At 35.5% G+C, this 20089-nt stretch overlaps 1 protein-coding gene across 1 annotated transcript; it reads left to right on the forward strand.

Moving 5' to 3' along the window:
• Positions 1-6718: 6718 nt before the first annotated feature.
• On the forward strand, positions 6719-19151 carry LOC137617805 (regucalcin-like). The gene is made up of 8 exons (XM_068347761.1): positions 6719-6861; positions 7413-7609; positions 8627-8778; positions 10500-10560; positions 14897-15000; positions 15590-15704; positions 17666-17781; positions 18678-19151. Exons 2-8 carry the CDS (start codon positions 7447-7449, stop codon positions 18939-18941), a joined length of 975 nt encoding a protein of 324 aa, XP_068203862.1. The 5' UTR covers positions 6719-6861; positions 7413-7446; the 3' UTR covers positions 18942-19151.
• The last annotated feature ends 938 nt before the right edge of the window (positions 19152-20089 follow it).

Genomic DNA, 20089 nt, shown 5'->3' on the forward strand with positions numbered 1-20089 from the left:
AGGAGAAACGCAGACATGTTTATTCTGGTTCTTTTTAGTGCGGGGGAAGAGCGAAGATACAAGCATAATATATACAAAATTAATTATGTACGATCGTGTACCAACCGTGTGTCACACGATCGTACACCTAATAATCAATCAATCAAGGAATATAGCAGTCGTGAGAACGGGGTACAGAAATTCACTAACTGGCAACCCACAAGTGTTTCTAAAGAAGTGTGTACGATGAATTTTGCAAATTTGCAGCATCAGTTTTAACGCCTACTCTACAATGAAAATCAAGATGAAACATTTAAATCTTAATGGAACAAAAATGTGAGGAATACCAGAGAAGATAAAGGCAGGAAGACTGAAGAGATGAGTGGAAAGTGAAAGAAATGGAAGTGGAAGGGATGATGGATTAAGCAAGACCCGCTCTAGGAAAGAGGCTTAACTGAAGGGGAGGAACAGCAAATCCTAATCAAACGTTAGAGGTTGATCAAAAACATTGATCTCATGTTAAATACAGGAAACGAGGAAATGGAAGAACACCCTTCCATAACTTTGCGCATTTCATAAAATGATGCAAAAGCAGTTCCAGGTTCTAAATATATTGTGCCATTGACCTTGTAATTTCTTATATCTAAAAAAAAAAAAAGTATTCTTCAAGTTCGAATAATGTATTCTAATTGTTGAAAATGTTAACGTTTCTAATCAAATGTAACATAGACCAGAATGGTAACAATTCTTAAACATAATATTACGAACAAGTAGGAAGATATGTCACAGATTTCAGACCTCCGCCAATGAAGATTTCAACAGTTTACTCAAGTCTACGGATCAAGCTTTCCCTTTTTCATTTGTTGAACGTGAATTAATCTACTTTATGATAATAAAAGCAGTAACCAGATTTTGATCAGGATCACTTCCAAAATTTGATGGGTTCTTTGTTGTTAAAATTTGGTGAAAATCCAACTTGAAGTTTTGACGTAATCCTGTTAACAGACAAACAAACATATAAATAAACGCAGGTTAAAATATAGCCTTTTTGGCGGAGGTAATGAATAGACATCAAGATAATTACTGATGAGAATTGCCATTTAAAAAATTTACTAACGAGCATAGAATTTTTTCGTTTCTAAGGAGCAACTGAGATTAGCTACCACACGTAATTTATGAATTTCAAAAAAGAAAAAAAAAAATCTACAAAACCCTAGGTCTCTTAATGGTTTTTCCAATTCCTCTACCCCGGATGTCGCGGGCGGCTAATGATACCCGTTGCACGGCAGACCAATCTGCTAATTATGACTTGGGAACTGAGGAGCCTGGAGGAGGAGGAGGGTGGCTTGAGGGACCAGGGGGATGGGAGATGGCTATAGATTAAGGGTAGCAATTGCACCATTTTCCCTGAAAAGATCCCATAGTCCTTAAGGATAAAATGTAAGGTCTAGTGGATGAAATCGTCTAGCCTCTAATTATTACCTCCTCCAACGAAGTTGGAAGGAAGTTATGTTTTAACACCTATTCGTGTGCGTGAGTTTTTTTGTGAAAAGCTTCCTGGTCACAATTTTGTTTAGAGTAATGACACTTGCAGGAATTAACTGTTATGTAAAAAGCTGAAAATCATTAACTTTTGGAAGGTCAAGGTCAAAGGTCAAGGTAAAAGTCAAGGTCAAATTCAGGGTCAAATGTTAAGGTCAAAGGTCAAGGTCACGGTCAAGCAAAAGGTCGAGAAATGAGCGGCCGCAACGGAGGTCGGCGCTGATTTTCCCTCTAGTTTATTATGTTATTGTTTATTATTTCATATGATTATGAGTTTTTAATAATCTTCTGAAACGTTTCTAATATTTCCATGAATAACTGCAATATTGGTTATTATTAAGAATTGAAGAGACAGTGAAAGATAGAAATGGAAGGTTGTTAAAAGGAGAGGAGGCAAGGAAAAGGCTGAATATTGAGGATTATAGGGAGGCAGATATAATTGCTTTTGCAGGTGTTGAGGTGTCGGTGATGGGAGATGAGAATGAAAGAGAGATTACAATAGAGGAAATGAGGAGAGCACTAGATGAAACAAGAGTAGGAAAAGCATCTGGTATGGATGGTGTGAAAGCTGAGATGTTGAAGGAAGGGGGTGTGACTGTACTTGAATGGTTGGTGAGATTGTTTAATATGTGTTTTGTGTTGTCAATGGTACCAGTAGATTGAGTTTGTGCATGTATTGTACCACTAAATAAGGGTAAGGGAGATGTGCATGAGTGTTGTAATTCAAGAGGTATTAGTTTGTTGAGTGTAGTTGGAAAAGTGTATGGTAGAGTACAGATTAATAGAATTAAGGATAAAACAGAGAATGCAATCTTAGAAGTACAGGGGGGTTTTTAGAAGAGGTAGGGGTTGTATGAATCATATTTTTACAGTTAGGCAGATATACGAGAAATATTTAGCAAAAGGTAAGGAGGTGTATGTTGCGTTTATGGATCTGGAGAAAGCGTATGATAGAGTTGATGAGGAAGCAATGTGGAATGTGATGAGGTTATATGGAGTTGGTGGAAAGTTGTTGCAAGCAGTGAAAAGTTTCTACAAAGGTAAAAGTTTCTACAAAGGTAGTAGAGAATGTGTTAGGATAGGAAATGAAGTGAGCGATTGGTTTCCGGTGAGAGTGGGGCTGAGACAGGGATGTGTGATGTCGCTGTGGTTGTTTAACTTGTATGTTGATGAAGTGGTGAGAGAGGTGAATGCTCGAGTAGACAAGAATGATCATGAATGGGAGGTACATCAGTTGTTGTTTGCGGATGATACTGTACTGGTTGCAGACACGGAAGAGAAGCTTGGCCGATTAGTGGCAGAATTTGGAAGGGTGTGTGAGAGAAGGAAGTTGAGAGTTAATGTGGGTAAGAGTAAGGTTATGAGATGTACGAGAAGGGAAGGTGGTGCAAGGTTGAATGTCATGTTGAATGGAGAGTTAATTGAGGAGGTGGATCAGTTTAAGTACTTGGGGTCTGTTGTTGCAGCGAATGGTGGAGTGGAAGGAGATGTACGTTAGAGAGTGAATGAAGGGTGCAAAGTGTTGGGGGAAGTTAAGGGAGTAGTAAAAAATGGAGGGTTGGGCATGAATGTAAAGAGTTCTATATGATTGTACCAACTGTGATGTATGGATCGGAGTTGTGGGGAATGAAAGTGACGGAGAGACAGAAATTGAATGTGTTTGAGATGAAGTGTCTGAGGAGTATGGCTGGTGTATCTCGAGTAGATAGGGTTAGAAACGAAGTGATGAGGATGAGAACGGGTGTAAGAAATGAGTTAGCAGCTAGAGTGGATATGAATGTGTTGAGGTGGTTTGGCCATGTTGAGAAAATGGAAAATGACTGTGTGCTAAAGAAGGTAATGAATGCAAGAGTTGATGGGAGAAGTACAAGAGGAAGGCCAAGGTTTGGGTGAATGGATGGAGTGAATAAAAACTCTGGGTGATAGGAGGATAGATGTGAGAGAGGGAAGAGAGCGTGCTAGAAATAGGAATGAATGGCGAGCGATTGTGATGCAGTTCCGGTAGGCCCTGCTGCTTCCTCTGGTGCCTTTGATGACCGCGGAGGTAGCAGCGTTATGAAGCTTCATCTGTGGTGGATAACGGGGGAGGGTGGGCTGTGGCACCCTAGCAGTACCAGCCGAACTCGGTTGAGTCCCTTGTCAGGCTGGGAGGAATGTAGAGAGGAGAGGTCCCCTTTTTTGTTTCATTTGTTTGATGTCGACTACCCCCCAAAATTGGGGGAAGTGCCTTGGTATATGTATGTATGTATTATTATTATTATTATTATTCCATATGGCGCATTATAATACATTGTTCTTCCTATAATTCCTATTCTTATTAGTTTCCTACATTCAACTTTGACCTTGATTAAAGTCGCTTAGTTTGTCAAGGCTTCTAAATTGGAACACAATAGGACCCTGGTAGGAACACTCAAAAATTAGGGCACTATTTACGATAACCATGTGTGCTGTACACTTGAGCAAATTGAATAAAAAAACTGGAGTTTTAGAATTTAGTTTAAAAAACTGAATTATGTACATCATAATAAAGTCTTGCGATTATTTAAGTTATTTTTATAATGTAAATTCTGATAACAATACAACTGTGAGGTTATCATAATTCCATAAACTCTTCTGAAATTTTCTGCGTATGTTATTATCAATCTTATTGTTATTATTATGAACTAATCTTTGATCGATTGTAACTAAAATAACTGAGTAGCTACACTTCTATCTGAAATATCTTCGATAAAAACAGAATAAAAACGTGATTATAATTATCATGACTAGCTGTAATATCTTAATTATTATTATTATCATTATTAATTGCTAAGCTACAACCCTAGTTGGAAAAGCAGGATGCTATAAGCCCAGGGGCTCCAACAGGGAAAATAGCCCAGTGAGGAAAGGAAACAAGGAAAAAATAAATATGCTAAGAATAAAATTAAAATAAATATCTATATAAACTATAAAAACTTTAACAAAACAATAAGAAGAGATATTTGATAAAATAGTGTGTCCGAGTGTACCCTCAAGCAAGAGAACTCTAATCCAAGACAGTGGAAGGCCATGGTACAGAGGTTATGGCACTACCCAAGACTAGAGAACAATGGTTTGATTTTGGAGTGTTCTTTTCCAAGAAGAGCTGCTTACCATAGCTAAAGAGTCTCTTCTACCCTTACCAAGAGGAGAGTAGCAACTGAACAATTAATATTTTGTGCCTTCCTGATACATCAATAGCTTCTCGTTATGGTCACTCAGCTTAGAGTTTTGCCCTTTTTTTCTGTCAGAGGACAAGAAGTGGCAGCATTTTTTCCCGTACTCTTTATGACTTTTTTATGGCGGACCAAGCTAGTGTGATGCGAGAGTGATTGAATTATCAGAAAATAACAAACGAATCTATTGATGCATTCACATTATTTATTGTTTACATTTCTTATAAAAATCTTATTTTATTGTTAATTAATCCTCTGGTAGTTTATTTCCTTGTTTCCTTTCTTCTCTGGGCTATTTTCCCTGTTGGAGCCCGTGGGCTTATAGCATTCTGCTTTTCCAACTAGGGTTGTAGCTTAGCAAGTAATAATAATAATAATAATAATAATAATAATAATGATAATAATAATTTTAATTAGTATCTTGTTATCAACTTTACACCCGTTCTCAGTTATCTTATCAAATGCTTAACCCAAGTTTTATTTCAACTCTGCTACGGTAAGCATTATAGTTCCGACATCTTAGACGTTACACTGTTAAAAACTTGCATTAGAAAAACGGTAAATGACTGGCATCATTTATTCCAGGATTTTTACCGTTTTAAAAACGGATATATTGACGTAAAGGAGTGATATTACGGTCACCAACCCGTAAAAGATGATAGCAAAGTAGGGGAAAATTACGGCCGCCTGTATTTTACGGAAATACGGCTGAGAACAATATATTTTAGCGGAGAATTTCCGATTAAAATTATAGGTTTTTTTTTAACAGTGTATCCTATTCATAAAACCATAACCATCAAACTGATCTCCAGCTTAATGGGTACATTCTATGTAATCACTTAGGCTTGTATAGGCGCATGCGCATAACTTCTAATGCACATACACATAAGCTACTTAGCCACATCAATTTCATTGTTTTCAGATCGCGAAATGAAGTGGAAGTGTTGTGCGCTGCACAATAACATCAAAAGAGTTGACGAAGGGGTTTGGAAATCCTTATGTGTGTGTATATATATATATATATATATATATATATATATATATATATATATATATATATATATATATATAGATGTGTGTGTATTATGCCACAAATATTCCTTTTAAAATGAAGGCTCCAGTCCGGTCCAAGATATGAACCTATGGCTCAGAATCGAATACAAAATTAAAGTAGATTATTAACCCAATCAACTACATCGGCTATCTCTATTGAAGACCGAGTGTTAGAAATATACTAGCAGTTTTGTTTCCACTTTGGGGTATAGGCTCGAATCCTGATCAAGGCTAAAAGACTTATCATAAAGATAATTCCCACTTGGGTTTGTATCTAAAGATTTTTAAAGGCCACTCATGAATGGCAGAGGTAAGGGACAGTGACAATATCCTAGCTAGAAGGACAATGACCCAGAGACTAAACCGATCAGAGTCCAAGTCCCTTGTTTATCCAAGCTAGGACCAGGGAGGGCCAGGTAATGGCTCTTGATGACTCAGGATAATGAGGATGAAGTCCCATTTTCAAAAATTATTATCAGGAATACAACGTGAGATGTGGTAGTAAAAATCTAAACATCATTTACTATGTATGGATAAAAAAACAGTGCTACACAAGTACATCATTACATCAATACAAGAAAGATTTTTATTCTATAATTCACAATTCATTTGTATAATTGTAACTAATGTATTGATCAAAGTTATGACAAATAAATTTTTCACTTAATACGTCGTGAACTTTACTAAATACTTGCGTTCTCTTTCTCTGTTTCATGACATTTCTCTTTTTGTCGATGAAGACAGTGTCGATATTTATTATTGTTTAATGTAATATTCTCTTACATGATCCACTTCTTTCATTTATAACCGACAGGTAACTGCATTTATGAACACAAAAAACAAAACCTTTTTATGTACGACGAACCACTCACTTCATAAGATAAAGATGATAAAAAGACATTATCTTTATCTCTGTTATCATACTTATTTAGTCTTTTGTTTCTTACCACTCGCTGAAAATAATCGTTCCTTGTTGCAGCTCATCATGTGTGTGGTGAGAAGGGATTGATCTTTATACACATCAAATATAAATTGGTTCCTGCGGTAACCATAAGGTCAGGGAAGCTGTAGACCAGACGTCTTCAGAACTAAGGTAAGTTGAAAATCAGTCTGTTAGTTGCAAGAAAACTGATATTATCATTATTATTATTATTATTATTATTATTATTATTATTATTATCATTATTATTATTATTATTATTATTATTATTATTAAGCTACAACCCTAGTTGGAAAAGCAGGATGCTATAAGCCCAGGGGCCCCAACAGGGAAAATAGCCCAGTGAGGAAAGGAAACAAGGAAAAATAAAATATTTTAAGAACAGTAACAACATTGAAATATATCGAATAGATTGATGTAAAATAAGAATGAAAACCCTCTATTTCACTATTATAAATGCGGCGATGGTGGGAAAAGTCAGACTATATTATTATAAGGCACCTTGCTTTTAATTACTATTGTAGCTGTCACACATTTCCCTATGACAGAATACCAATGATTACATTGATGAAATCTTATATTACCTAACGATTCCTGTTTTAGGTTCTCATAATTAAATCAGTTCGGTATCATCTAAAGAAATTGTATAATAATCACCATTTGATAAAGATTGATAATAACTTTTACTTTGCTTCCCATAACAGAGCCAAATACAAGACGTAAAGAATCAGATTAGAAATGTCAGGCGTGAAAGTTGGAGAGTTGCCGGTCTCTCGACTGTACCTGGGTGAGGGACCTCACTGGCAAGAGGATATAGAAGCTCTACTCTACGTCGATGTGTTCAATAAGGCAGTTTGTCGTTACTTCGTCAACACTGGTAGATGTCAAGTTCTACATATAGGTAAGTGTTACCAAGATTGTGTTTTGACCACATAGTTATATCAAGCCAGACTGCTGATTTGTGAATGCACCACTTAAAGGAAACTACTGAAAAAGTAGCATTGTTAATTAGTTTATGTCCCTTTGTCGTAAAATTGTGTGATGAAAAACATAAGGACACATATTATCAAGGACTGCACTTTACAACTCGTTCAAAAGATACAATGTAGAGTAGATGTGGGCCAACAGTTTCGTGAAATACAAGCTTCCTTTGATATTGTAATTCTCTGGAGACTAATACTTCTGGCGGGTGGTGTAAGTGGAAGTTTCACTTTCAAGTTAAAGATGCTTTCTTATATATAAAAGAAAAAAAATGTCTAACTTCGATATTTCTGCGCACTTAAATTAGATTTATTGAGTTGAAATGCAGTGTAATTTCGTATAGCATCATCATCATCATCATCATCATCATCATCATCTCCTCCCACGTCTATTGACGCAAAGGGCATCGGTTAGATTTCGACATTCGTCTCTATCTTGAGCTTTTAAACTAATACTTCTCCATTCATCATCTACTTCACGCTTCATAGTCCTCAGCTATGTAGACCTGGGTCTTCCAACTTTTCTAGTGCCTTGTGGAGCCCAGTTGAATGTTTGGTGAACTAATTTCTCTTGAGGAGTACGATGAGCATGCTCAAACCATCTCCATCTACCGCTCACCTTGATCTCATCCCCATAAGGCACTCGAATAATCTCTCTTATAGTTTCATTTCTCATCATGTCTTGCCATTTAACTCTCAGTATGCGTCATAGGGCTTTGGACATAAAATATTTTAGTCTGATAGATTTTCACATCAATTAAAGACTAGTTTATGATCAACTAAAAATCTGGATATACATGAATTACAAATTTGTTAAGGAGCTGAAAGGGCCCTAGTTTGCAACGATAGTCGCTTGAAATTCTTACACAAGATCCAGTACCAGTGTATTATGGCTCAATCTGCAACCAAGCATCTGCTAAAATAATAAATCCTTCCAGACGACGGAGGAAAAGCCAAAACAGTGACCATCGTGGTGCCTGTAGAAGGATGCAAAGATTGGTACGTGGTGTCCGTCGGAAACACTTTGTGTGGCGTTCAATGGAAAGTGACTGATCCAGACAATCATACGACCAAACCTAAAGTACTTCAGGTCAGTCCCCAGCATTGAAGCCCCAGACATCTTGACTTGTGGTTTATATGTATCTTTCAAATATCAACATCTTTATAAATTCGTCATCGTAATTTTAGTTTTTGTCGTGATTCTGCAAAGAAATCGATATAAAATCAGTCTTTTTTTTATAAATATTTTTTTTTTAACGTTCAATGTTCCTGTTTGTCCTCACTATTACTTGTTTGTCATATGTTCATACCTCTGCTTAATGAACTGAAAGATTATTGTGAGTTATAAAAATATATCTCGAAAAGGGATAGGATACTTTGACGAATCTAGCCAAACACTTTTATTGAGTAGCCGAATAGGCGTTTAATTTGTTGAATATTTCATCATTTGTTTTTCTTTTAACTTAATTTACAGTGATATATTCTACTATAACTATGTATATTTAAAGCAGATAGAAGATTACCGAAACTCATAAAAAAATATGTTAATAAAACGAGGAATTTGAATACCATGCCATTCAATTAAAACATGAATGATTCAAAGTAATTGGTTGTTAAATGGCTTTGGCAAAGGTGCAATCATTTGTCACCTAGAGATCATTTCTATGCGCCTTTTATCTCCAATTTGTTTGCATACACAAGATGATCTGCTTTAAAAACACAACCAATGTTGCATTCTTAATTGTTAAAAAGGTTGATTTCGAAATCTGATTTTTGTTTAACTTTTATTTAACAATGAATAATCATTTGCATTAACAAAATGCTTACTATTATTTGCTAAATGTAATTACTGAGATAATCAAAGGATATATATACATATATATATATATATATATATATATATATATATATATATATATATATATATATATATATATATGTGTGTGTGTGTGTGTGTGTGTGTGTTTATGTATACATATATATAAATATATCATTATTATTATTAAATGCTAAGTTACAACCCAAGTTGGAAAAGCAGGATGCTATAAGCCCAGGGGCTCCAACAGGGAAAATAGCCCTGTGAGGAAAGGAAACAAGGAAAAATTAGATATTTTTAAGAATAGGAACAACATTAAAATAAATATTTCCTATATAAACTATAAAAACTTTAACAAAACAAGAAGAAGAGAAGGTAGATAGAGTAGTGTGCCCGAGTGTACCCTCAAGCAAGAGAACTCTAACCCAAGACAGTGGAAGACCATGGTACAAAGGCTATGGTACTACCCAAAATTAGAGAACAATGGTTTGATTTTGGAGTGTCCTTCTCCTAGAAGAGCTGCTTACCATAGGTAAAGAGTCTCTTCTACCCTTACCAAGAGGAAAGTAGCCACTGAACAATTACAGTCTAGTAGTTAACCCTTTGGGTGAAGAAGAATTGTTTGGCAATCTCAATGTTGTCAGGTGTATGAGGACAGAGGAGAATCTGTAAAGAATAGGCCAGACTATTCGGTGTCTGTGTAGGCAAAGGGAAAGAACTGTAACGAGAGAAAAGGATCCAATGTAGTAGTCTCGCCAGTCAAAGGACCCCATAACTCTCTAGCGGTAGATGTATATATACATCTATGTATACACACACACACACACACACACACACACACACACACACATATATATATATATATATATATATATATATATATATATATATATTATATATATAAATATATATATATATATATATATATATATATATATATATATATATATATATATATACGTATGTGTAGTAATAGTGTCCATTCCTAATTTCAGGTGACATTAGACAGCCACTTCAATGACGGTAAATGTGATCCTCAAGGCAGACTATGGGCAGGTAAGCAAACCACCAACGGGATCTCTCTCTCTCTCTCTCTCTCTCTCTATATATATATATATATATATATATATATATATATATATATAGAGAGAGAGAGAGAGAGAGAGAGAGAGAGAGAGAGAGAGAGAGAGAGAGAGAGAGAGAGAGAGTGTTACCATCACGGTCTTCTCTATCATTTCTCATGATTATCTTTTATTAGGGTTAATATTATATAGCTGACAAAGAACATCTTCTAATGAAAATATAAGACAAAGAACGGGTGATAATCAAAGAGGCATTTTTTAACCACTTATATGCATGGCTGTTATATTGAAAAAAGAGACCCGGTTTATTATAAGATAAATAATGGCATCAATACTTAATAATGTTCCGATGAGTTAGACGAGAGTTCAGCTGGCCTAAAAATGGAGAAAACCTTAGTTCACGTAAGAAATTTTTAAAAAGACAGAAGCGAAAATTGATTTTCAGCCTTAAGTGGAAAAAAAATTCTTGTTTAATGCACTGTACATGAATGATCATTCTGTATCATGGTAGAGCGTATGAGATTCTATTAGATTTGAAAATTCCTTGAAAGTTTCCTTTGAAAGCAAAGCATAAAACATCACTGGAAAAGGTTTTCCGGGTCAGTGAAGAGGTTCTTCTTCACTTCAAAGGAAGAGAAGTTTGCGTTGAGATGAAAGAATTGTCCAATTAAAAACTTCAATCAGAAAAACGGGTGAATGCTAGTAATTGTTAAAACAACATACGAGAATATTAAAAAGTATTTATGCCTTCCTGATTATTATCATTATTATTACTTGCTGAGCTACAACCCTAGTTGGAAAAGCAGAACTCTATAAGGCCGAGTGCTCCAACGGGGAAAATAGCCCAGTGAGGAAAGGAAATAAGGAAATTACAAGTAATTAACTGCTAAAATGAAATATTTTAAGAACAGCAACATCATCCCAAAAAAAATTCCACATATAAGCTATGAAAACTTAAAAAAAAAAAACAAGAGGAAGAGAAATAAGATAGAGTAGTGTGCCCGAGTGTACCCTCAAGCAAGAGAACTCTGATACACTAGATGTATTGAAATAAAATCCACAGCTCTCTCTCTCTCTCTCTCTCTCTCTCTCTCTCTCTCTCTCTCTCTCTCATCTGCGTCAATGACCTTCGATGTCAGGATGCCAGAGAACTCTCTCTCTCTCTCTCTCTCTCTCTCTCTCTCTCTCTCTCTCTCTCTCTCTCTCTCTCTCTTCCAACAAAAACTAATTACCAGCTCAAGTTTAGATTTCGGAACTAACCTTTAACTTTTCTAAAAATCCAGGATTTAAATCTTGGCTTTTAGTCTAAGCTTTTCTCCGCATCGTGAATGCTCGACTTGAGATTTAGTATTCAAAATGCGTCAAATTTCCGGGTACTGATTTCGCAATATCCATTGACATCATATTCCGATTGATTGATTGATTTGAGGTTTTCTCGAAATGCTCTTTCCTCGAATTGAAATTCGAAATCTGAGTGAATGTAGGACAAATAAAATAGAAATTAAGAGATAGAGACACTGAATAGATATAACGAAATTAAATGCGAGGGGTTAAGTTTTTATTAAGGAATCAATGTATACACACACACATGCATACACATAAACGCACAGCCAGCCCTCCAGGGTATCTAAGGAGTCTAAGTTCAATATAGTTTACAAACTCACATGTCAGAAGGGGTGTGCAATCCCCTCAATTTTTGGTATATTGTCCACACAACGACAATGCCAAGGAGGAGACTTAACCTCAATGCAATATTGGGGCCATACATCAGCATTTTATTGATGTACATGACAAAAAACTCCATTATATCATCTTATCTGGGACACAGAAGTTGTTCACAAGGAGGATGCCAATGGGCGACTGGTGATTATTGAAGCAGTGTCCATCAGGACGCAGCAGCCTGTGTTGAACAGTCGAGTTTCTTCAGTGTGTCCTCCTCTCCAGCAGGAGGACATTCCACACCTTGCTTCCAGAAGTTATCCTGTAGCCTTAGAAACTTATATTCTGGAACTGTGCTGAAACCACAGTCGGTATAACTTGAATAAATGGTGCAGGAGAGTAACAAATTTCAGATTTTCCCTCAAAATTCTATTCCTGAAGGCAAGAAAAAAAGAGAAAACTAGAAAAGTTCTGCCTTAAAATACTTTATTTTACAAGTGCTTTAGCATTTAATGAAATTCCCCTTGGAGACAAACTATGCTCAAAGAGCATAATTTATATATATGTATGTATGTATATATATATATATATATGTGTGTGTGTGTGTGTGTGTGTATGTATGTATATATATATATATATATATATATATATATATATTTATATTTATATATGTGTATATATATATATATATATACACACACACACACACACACACACATATATATATATATATATATATATATATATATATACATATATACAGTGAGAAATTGCATATGAAACGGGAAATAAAATAAACAAGAAGATATAAAAATTGTCAAGTAACTTGAATGTAAAACTTTGTAAATGTTCATTCATCTTTTCTTCCTGATTTGGGAAATTTTGAACTGTCAGATATCTGCTACGAATATTTCCCTGTCTTCAGAGTGTCCTTAGGGTATCGTTATTTTCCACCTCTTACTTTCCTGGCTGAGAGAATGCGCCCCAAGACAATCTCGACGAGCAGTAAAATGGAAACTTCCCAGAGGGGACTTAGGCAGAAAACGGAATAGTTTTTAATGGAAGTATGGTGAAAGCTATTCTTATCTTAATAGAAAAGAATAAAGTAAACTAGAAAACGCATTGATATTTCATGCTAAATCACCAATATGTCAGTAACTGAATAAAAAAGGTAACCTTTCTTAAGGCCTTGAGCGGATAATATTTTCTCAGGATTTCTAACAAGATAACGTATAGGCAGAGTACTGGACTTATTTTAAAGACTTTTATTTCTTTTCTATGCTTCAACTTTCGAATTATGCCACTCAACATATTTTAGTACTTCAGACACACACATACGCAGTGATTGCAAGTGGTGGTGTACACAGTGATGTTAGCCTTCTGGAAGTGTTCTAAGCGTTGTAGTGGTTCAGTAAGTGCAAGTGGTGTTATAGCCAGTGATTTTAGCCTTCTGGAAGTGTTCTAAGCATTGTAGAAGCTGTTCAGTAGGTGCAAGTGGTGTTGTAGCCACTGATTTTAGCCTTCTGAAAGCGTTAAACGTTGTAGAAGCTGTTCAGTAAGTGCAAGTGATGTTGTGGCCAGTGATTTTAGCCTTCTGGAAGTGTTCTATGCATTGCAGAAGCTGTTCAGTAAGTGCGACTGGTGTTGTAGCCACGGATGTTTGCCTTCTGGAAGCGTTTTTAACGTTGTAGAAGCTGTTCAGTAAGTGCAAGCGGTGTTGTGGCTAGTGAAGTTAGCCTTCTGGAAGTGTTCTAAGCGTTGTAGAAGCTATTCAGTAAGTGCAAGTGGTGTTGTGGCAAGTGATTTTAGCCTTCTGGAAGCGTTGTAAACGTTGTAGAGGCTATCTGAGGAAACAATTGCCAGGGGTTTGATCCTTCTGGAAACGTTGTTATACAAGGCATCCAGAGGGCTTGAATACAAAACAACTTGCATTTACAACTTGCATTCACTTCTTAGCCTCCACGATATTTACCACGTTTTAAGAAGGTTAAAATCACTGGCTACTGGAAATGCAAACGTTGTAGAGGCCGTCCAGTGATTGCAAGGGGTGTTGTGGACAATGACTTTAGCCTTCTGATGGATGGGGCCATACATCAGCATTCGTTGTTACATCATCATCATCTCCTCCTAGGTCTACGTCTTTTAATTCAATACTTCTCCATTCATTATCTCCTAATTCACGCTTCATAGTCCTCACCCATGTAGTCCTGGGTCTTCCAACTCTTCTAGTCCCTTGTGGAGCCCAGATGAACGTTTGGTGAACTAATCTCTCTCGGGGAGTGCGAAGAGCATGCCCCTAACCAATCTCCGTCTACCCCTCATCATGATTTCATCCAAATATGGCACTCGAGTAATCTCTCTTATAGTTTCATTTCTAATCCTGTCCTGCCATTTACCTATATCTTTTCGTTGATACACATGACAAAAAAAGAAAAGAAAAAAAAGAAAGAAAAAAACACTCCATTAAATCACCTTACCAGAGACAGAAGTTGTTCACGAGAAGGATGGCTATGGGAGGCACCTGATTGCTGACATATTTTTTAGAAATTTAGTCTACAATTCAATAACCACTCCCCTGATAATTATCTTCTACAAAACCAAGTTTTACAATATTTTACAATAATTCGTTCATTTTACATTTTCATTGACAGGAACGATGGGACCACAAGACGATAAAGGGGAATTGTTAAAGATGAACGTTTCGTCTCTTTATCGTTTAGACTCTAACCTCACTATGAACAAGTGTGTCGATAAGGTGAGGTTTTGAAAAAACTAATCAAGATTTGCACGGCAATTTAGGCATAAGTTCAATGTCATTTCACTATGATTCTTACCATATCCTCTACAAATCAGGGTTTAAACTTTTTAAAGTAATTACCTTAGTTTGGGGTCATTTTCATGGTTTCAAGGTAATTCTAAGGTAATTTCGGTTTTGCTAGCTTAAGATTCAAGGAAATTGGAAATATTTTAAGGTAATCTAAGGTAAAAGGTAGCAGCATTCAAGGTAATGGCCACATAGCACATGCTCGAGTTTAAACCCTGAGGAATATAACTAACTCTCTCTCTCTCTCTCTCTCTCTCTCTCTCTCTCTCTCTCTCTCTCTCTCTCTCTCTCTCTCTCTCACCAAAAAATAGGCAGTACTAAACTGCTTGAAGCATATCACACAATATACAGTAATTCATATAAGTATATATGAAAACTAAAACCACTTTTATACCAGTAAACTGTTAAAAGTCAGATAAGAAACCCCGTTTAATAATTTGTGCACATCAGCATGGAGTATCTTCCACTGTTAATCAATTTCTTATTTCTGATTTCTATATTTTTTGTTTCCTATAAAAAGGTTTCGGTGTCGAATGGGCTGACTTGGAGTCCAGACAAAAAACATTTTTACTATATCGACTCTGAAGCCTTCTCTATAGATGCCTTCTGCTACGATGATCTCACAGGACAAATAGGTAAGTCAGAGAGAGAGAGAGAGAGAGAGAGAGAGAGAGAAAGTGTGTATGTGTGTTACAAGGAGTTGTAAAGATTTTTGGATATCCCACTTACGGGGCTAATAGGTAAGAGAGAGAGAGAGAGAGAGAGAGAGAGAGAGAGAGAGAGAGAGAGAGAGAGAGAGAGAGAGAGTTACAAGGATTTTGGATGTCTCAAAGACTTTTTAGTCCATCTGCGGAGACTCATTTCCTCTTGGATAGAGCGAATTAGTTTAAACGCTTAGAGAATTCTTATAATCTTGTCTAACTTATTCTTGAATTCGTTTGCCGTGTTACTGTTTGCTACATCCGCTGGAAGCCTGTTCCATGTTTTTGCTATTTCGTATGTAAAGAAATTTCACATTGGGTAGTGTTGTATCTTTTCAAGTGCAGAGAGATTTAAAAACATTTGTTATTAAGAAGTGAGAGTTGAACCAGTATCATATGGCACACGTGTTCTGATCAAAACGCGTTTTAGACATGTTATGAACACAAACTGACCTTGTTTGAATCATGCATCCAGTTTCTTTCATGTCCTGAAGCAAGACTTTTCTCTCTCATTTATATACAGGTAGAAATTGTCCTCCAGTACAATAAACAGTGTAAAAGTAATTAAATGAAATGGAATTCGGAGATATATAATGACGTCTAGTGATGACTTAAATACACAGTTAAAAATTTGTCGTAAAAAAACGGTAAAAATCTTAGAATAAATGTTGCCAGGCCTTTACCGTTGTAGAAAATGGATATAGTGACGTAAAGGAGTCATATTACGGTCACCAACCCGTAAAAGATAATAACAAAGTAGGGTAAAATTACGGTCGCCTGTATTTTACTGAAACACGGTTGAGAACAGTATATTTTCGCGGAGAATATCCAATGAAAATACCGTTTTTTTTTTTAACAGTGTAGTCAAAGGAATTACCTACGCTAATATAATATAGATATTCAGAGCTTTCAAAAAGAAAAAAGAATTCAGAGATTCATGAAGGAATTATATGATGACAAACTTACACGTGTCAAAATCCGATAGATTTGCTAGAGTGGAAATCTCAAATAAAAGAAATTATGCAGGGGAAAAAATGGCTATATCATATTTGATGAAAATCTTTATAAAGTATTGAATAAAAATTCCATCGACACAGTTCTCGTTAATTGTAACAAAAGGGTTAAATAATTCCCAAAGCAAAATGAAAGTGTGAGGAAAAATTTTTTGTTACCTTGTCCAACTTTACCGTATTCAAAAATAATTTTTGTCGAAGATCATTAATAGATCCGTAGGTTTTCCTTCATGTAATTTAACAAGGCAGTTAGTTGGTATTCTTAACTCCTTAAGTGGTACTATCTCAGATAGATAATATTGGAGACTTAATTATATAGATAATTTACAGAATAAAATTAAATATAGACTTATTAGTTTCTGATAGTTTATACAGCAGACACTTGGAATTGCCATGTTCCAAAATCTCTTTAATTGGCCTCATTAATCCGAGAGTAATATCACTTACACTTTCGTCTATCCATGAGGTATCTTGAATCTCTATTTATGAGTTATATATACATAAGCCTCTATAACAGGAATATTAAGCAAAATTATTCATAGCAATGTTAAATGATTTAGGTATGTTCATGACATAGTTTTGTATTTTCCCAAAGGGTTAAACTATATGTACATTCTTTAGGAAAATTTCCCCATAGAAATGGAGTGATAGCCGCCTTCTTATCTGCTGTTGTCTTAAACATCAAAGTAATAATACGTTAAATTCTATGCATACATAAAATATTCTAATATTTCTGGCAATCTACATTTAGTGTGTGAATATACTATGCACAATATAAAAATGAAGGAATAGTATTTTCATACTAATAATTCTATTAACATAAAAACAACAACACGTATATCTATTAGGACTTATCTAATACTTGATATCCTCTGCCTGAAGGAAACCGTCGCGTCCTCCTGGATTATAAGAAGTCCCAACTGGGCGAAGACATCCCAGACGGAATGACTTGTGACGTCAGCGGAAACTTGTGGGTTGCAAACTTCAAAGGAAGCAAGGTAAGAAATACGCCGAAGTTTTACGAGTTGGAAAAGAAACTTGACAAGTATTCACGCACGAGTGGCCACGCAAAACTTAAATACGTTCTTTAAAAAGTACTGTCTGTTCAGTTTTTTTTTTTTTTTTTTTTTTTTTTTTTTTTTTTTTTTTTAGAGCAGACGCTCCCAGTGGGATTGAGCTTTGGTTTCATATATATCTAGGATTTTGAGTTGAGGTAGTGGTATACATATGTATATAGATAGACCGATATATACATACTGTATGTATATAGATAGACCGATATATACATTATATATATATATATATATATATATATATATATATATATATATATATATATATGTGTGTGTGTGTGTGTGTGCGTGTGTGTATTTGTGTGTATGCATGTGTATGTAGATGTGTGTCTGAGCGTGTATGCAGGCATGTCTACTGTATGTATTTGTGTGTTCGAGTGTGTTTGTGTGTGTGTATAGGCATGAATTTGTCTATGTAGTATAGCCTACGCTTATGTCTGAATGTAATAATCATATACTGTATATTAAGACTCACGATACAAATCGCTCTCTTATATTTGTCTTTTGGTAAATGTAAATACGTGAGTCTGATTTTTTTAGCTCAACTTTCATTGGATCTTCATTCCATATCTCTGCTATTCTCACACAAGTGTAATTTGAAAATGATATTTTTATCAAATTGCATAGATATGATTTTTAACACCAAATGGTATTTTCTTCTCATGACTTGCGCTCTTCAAACATCTTTCGTGACTTTTTATCAATTATGAATTAACCTACCCAATTTAAAATGTAAATGAGGCCCTGAATCCCAATTAATATGCCCGATCAAAAATGTCATATTTAGCAAATTACCATACAAAAATAAATATTGATTACAGGTCATATGTGTGAACCCAGAAACAGGCCAAGTTATCCGCCAGGTCAATCTGCCCTCCAAAAATGTGACCTCTGTGTGCTGGGGTGGGCCTGACTATAGCACACTCTTCGTGACCTCAGGGAAGATGCGACTGACCCAAGATGAACTCGAGAAGATTCCAGCGGCCGGAGCGACTTTCGCTGTAACGGGGCTTGGAGCGAAGGGTTTTCCAGCCAACGGCTTTCGACCTGACCTGGACCTTTTCCGGGATAAAATGGGGTTGTAGAAAGCGTTTGCTTCATATATCCCATTCGGGAAATTTCCTAATAATTTTAATTGAAAAGTTTAGATGTTATTTCAATGTTACTGTTCTTAAAATATTCTATTTTTCCTTGTTTCCTTTCCTCACTGGGCTATTTTCCCTGTTGGAGCCCCTGGGCTCATAGCATCCTGCTTTTCAAACTAGGGTTGCAGTTTAGCAAGTAATAATAATAATAATAATAATAATAATAATAATAATAAAAAAAAAAAAAATAATAATAATAATAATAATAATAATAATAATGATAATAATAATAATAATAAATTTGTTCTGACTGGTGATGATGTAGAATTCCCATAGACGCACTGACGGTCATAGCCTCTAAGGCTGGTTTGTCTCTCCTGCTAATATCTATTATGAGTACAAATTCCAAGATATGTAAGTTGTTAAATATATTAGGGAATAATATAATTCAATTACTATGATTATCTAGCTATTATTTCCCTATTCGTTATCAGTGAGCAGTATTATCCTCATGAAAAGAGTAATTCCCTAAATCAGTTATCTATTTAATCAAATAAAGTAACCCGTTTTTCCTTCGACCGTTAACTTTTGCACAAAGGCATTTGTGCATGTTAAAGATAATTTCCAAGATCATCTAGACAGGTACAATAAACTTTAAAGCTCTATCGTTTTTATTTTTTGTATATATGACTGTCCTGGTCTCCTGTCATTTTTAATCTATTGTTTTTTAGATCTTGAATATATCGAATGCTTTTCAAAGAGCCCTGTCTGTTATGTTACTTGTTTTCCAGCAACTATACAACCTCATGAAGGCATACCATTAGTCCAGCTGTGTTCTCTGTAATGGGCACAGTTGGACACATGAATTCCTGACACACCACTTATGTGGAAATGTAATATGTCATACCCTTACTGCGCGGCGAGTCCCTATTTTTAACCCTGCTCACCACCTCTGCTATTTCTCCCTGTAGTCCTATACTATGCGTTTGGTTACTCGCAGCACAGTAAGGATGTGACTGTATACAGTACAACTATACCATGTGAGTCAAACTTCCATGTTAAATAAATGGTATGAATTTATACTGCATCTGGTTTCCAGGATTATATTTCTCTGGCTGTCAGGATCACACAATATCTAATTCTAATAG

The sequence above is a fragment of the Palaemon carinicauda genome, chromosome 24 (assembly GCF_036898095.1).
Source record: "Palaemon carinicauda isolate YSFRI2023 chromosome 24, ASM3689809v2, whole genome shotgun sequence".
Taxonomy (NCBI): Eukaryota; Metazoa; Arthropoda; class Malacostraca; order Decapoda; family Palaemonidae; genus Palaemon; species Palaemon carinicauda.

Excerpts from the sequence above, each read along its gene's own strand:
- LOC137617805 (XM_068347761.1), top strand. The coding sequence starts at position 7,447 with ATGTCAGGCGTGAAAGTTGGAGAGTTGCCGGTCTCTCGACTGTACCTG. Across the intron at positions 7,610-8,626 it reads ATGTCAAGTTCTACATATAG|ACGACGGAGGAAAAGCCAAA; the intron begins GTAAGTGTTACC and ends AAATCCTTCCAG. Across the intron at positions 8,779-10,499 it reads CCAAACCTAAAGTACTTCAG|GTGACATTAGACAGCCACTT; the intron begins GTCAGTCCCCAG and ends TCCTAATTTCAG.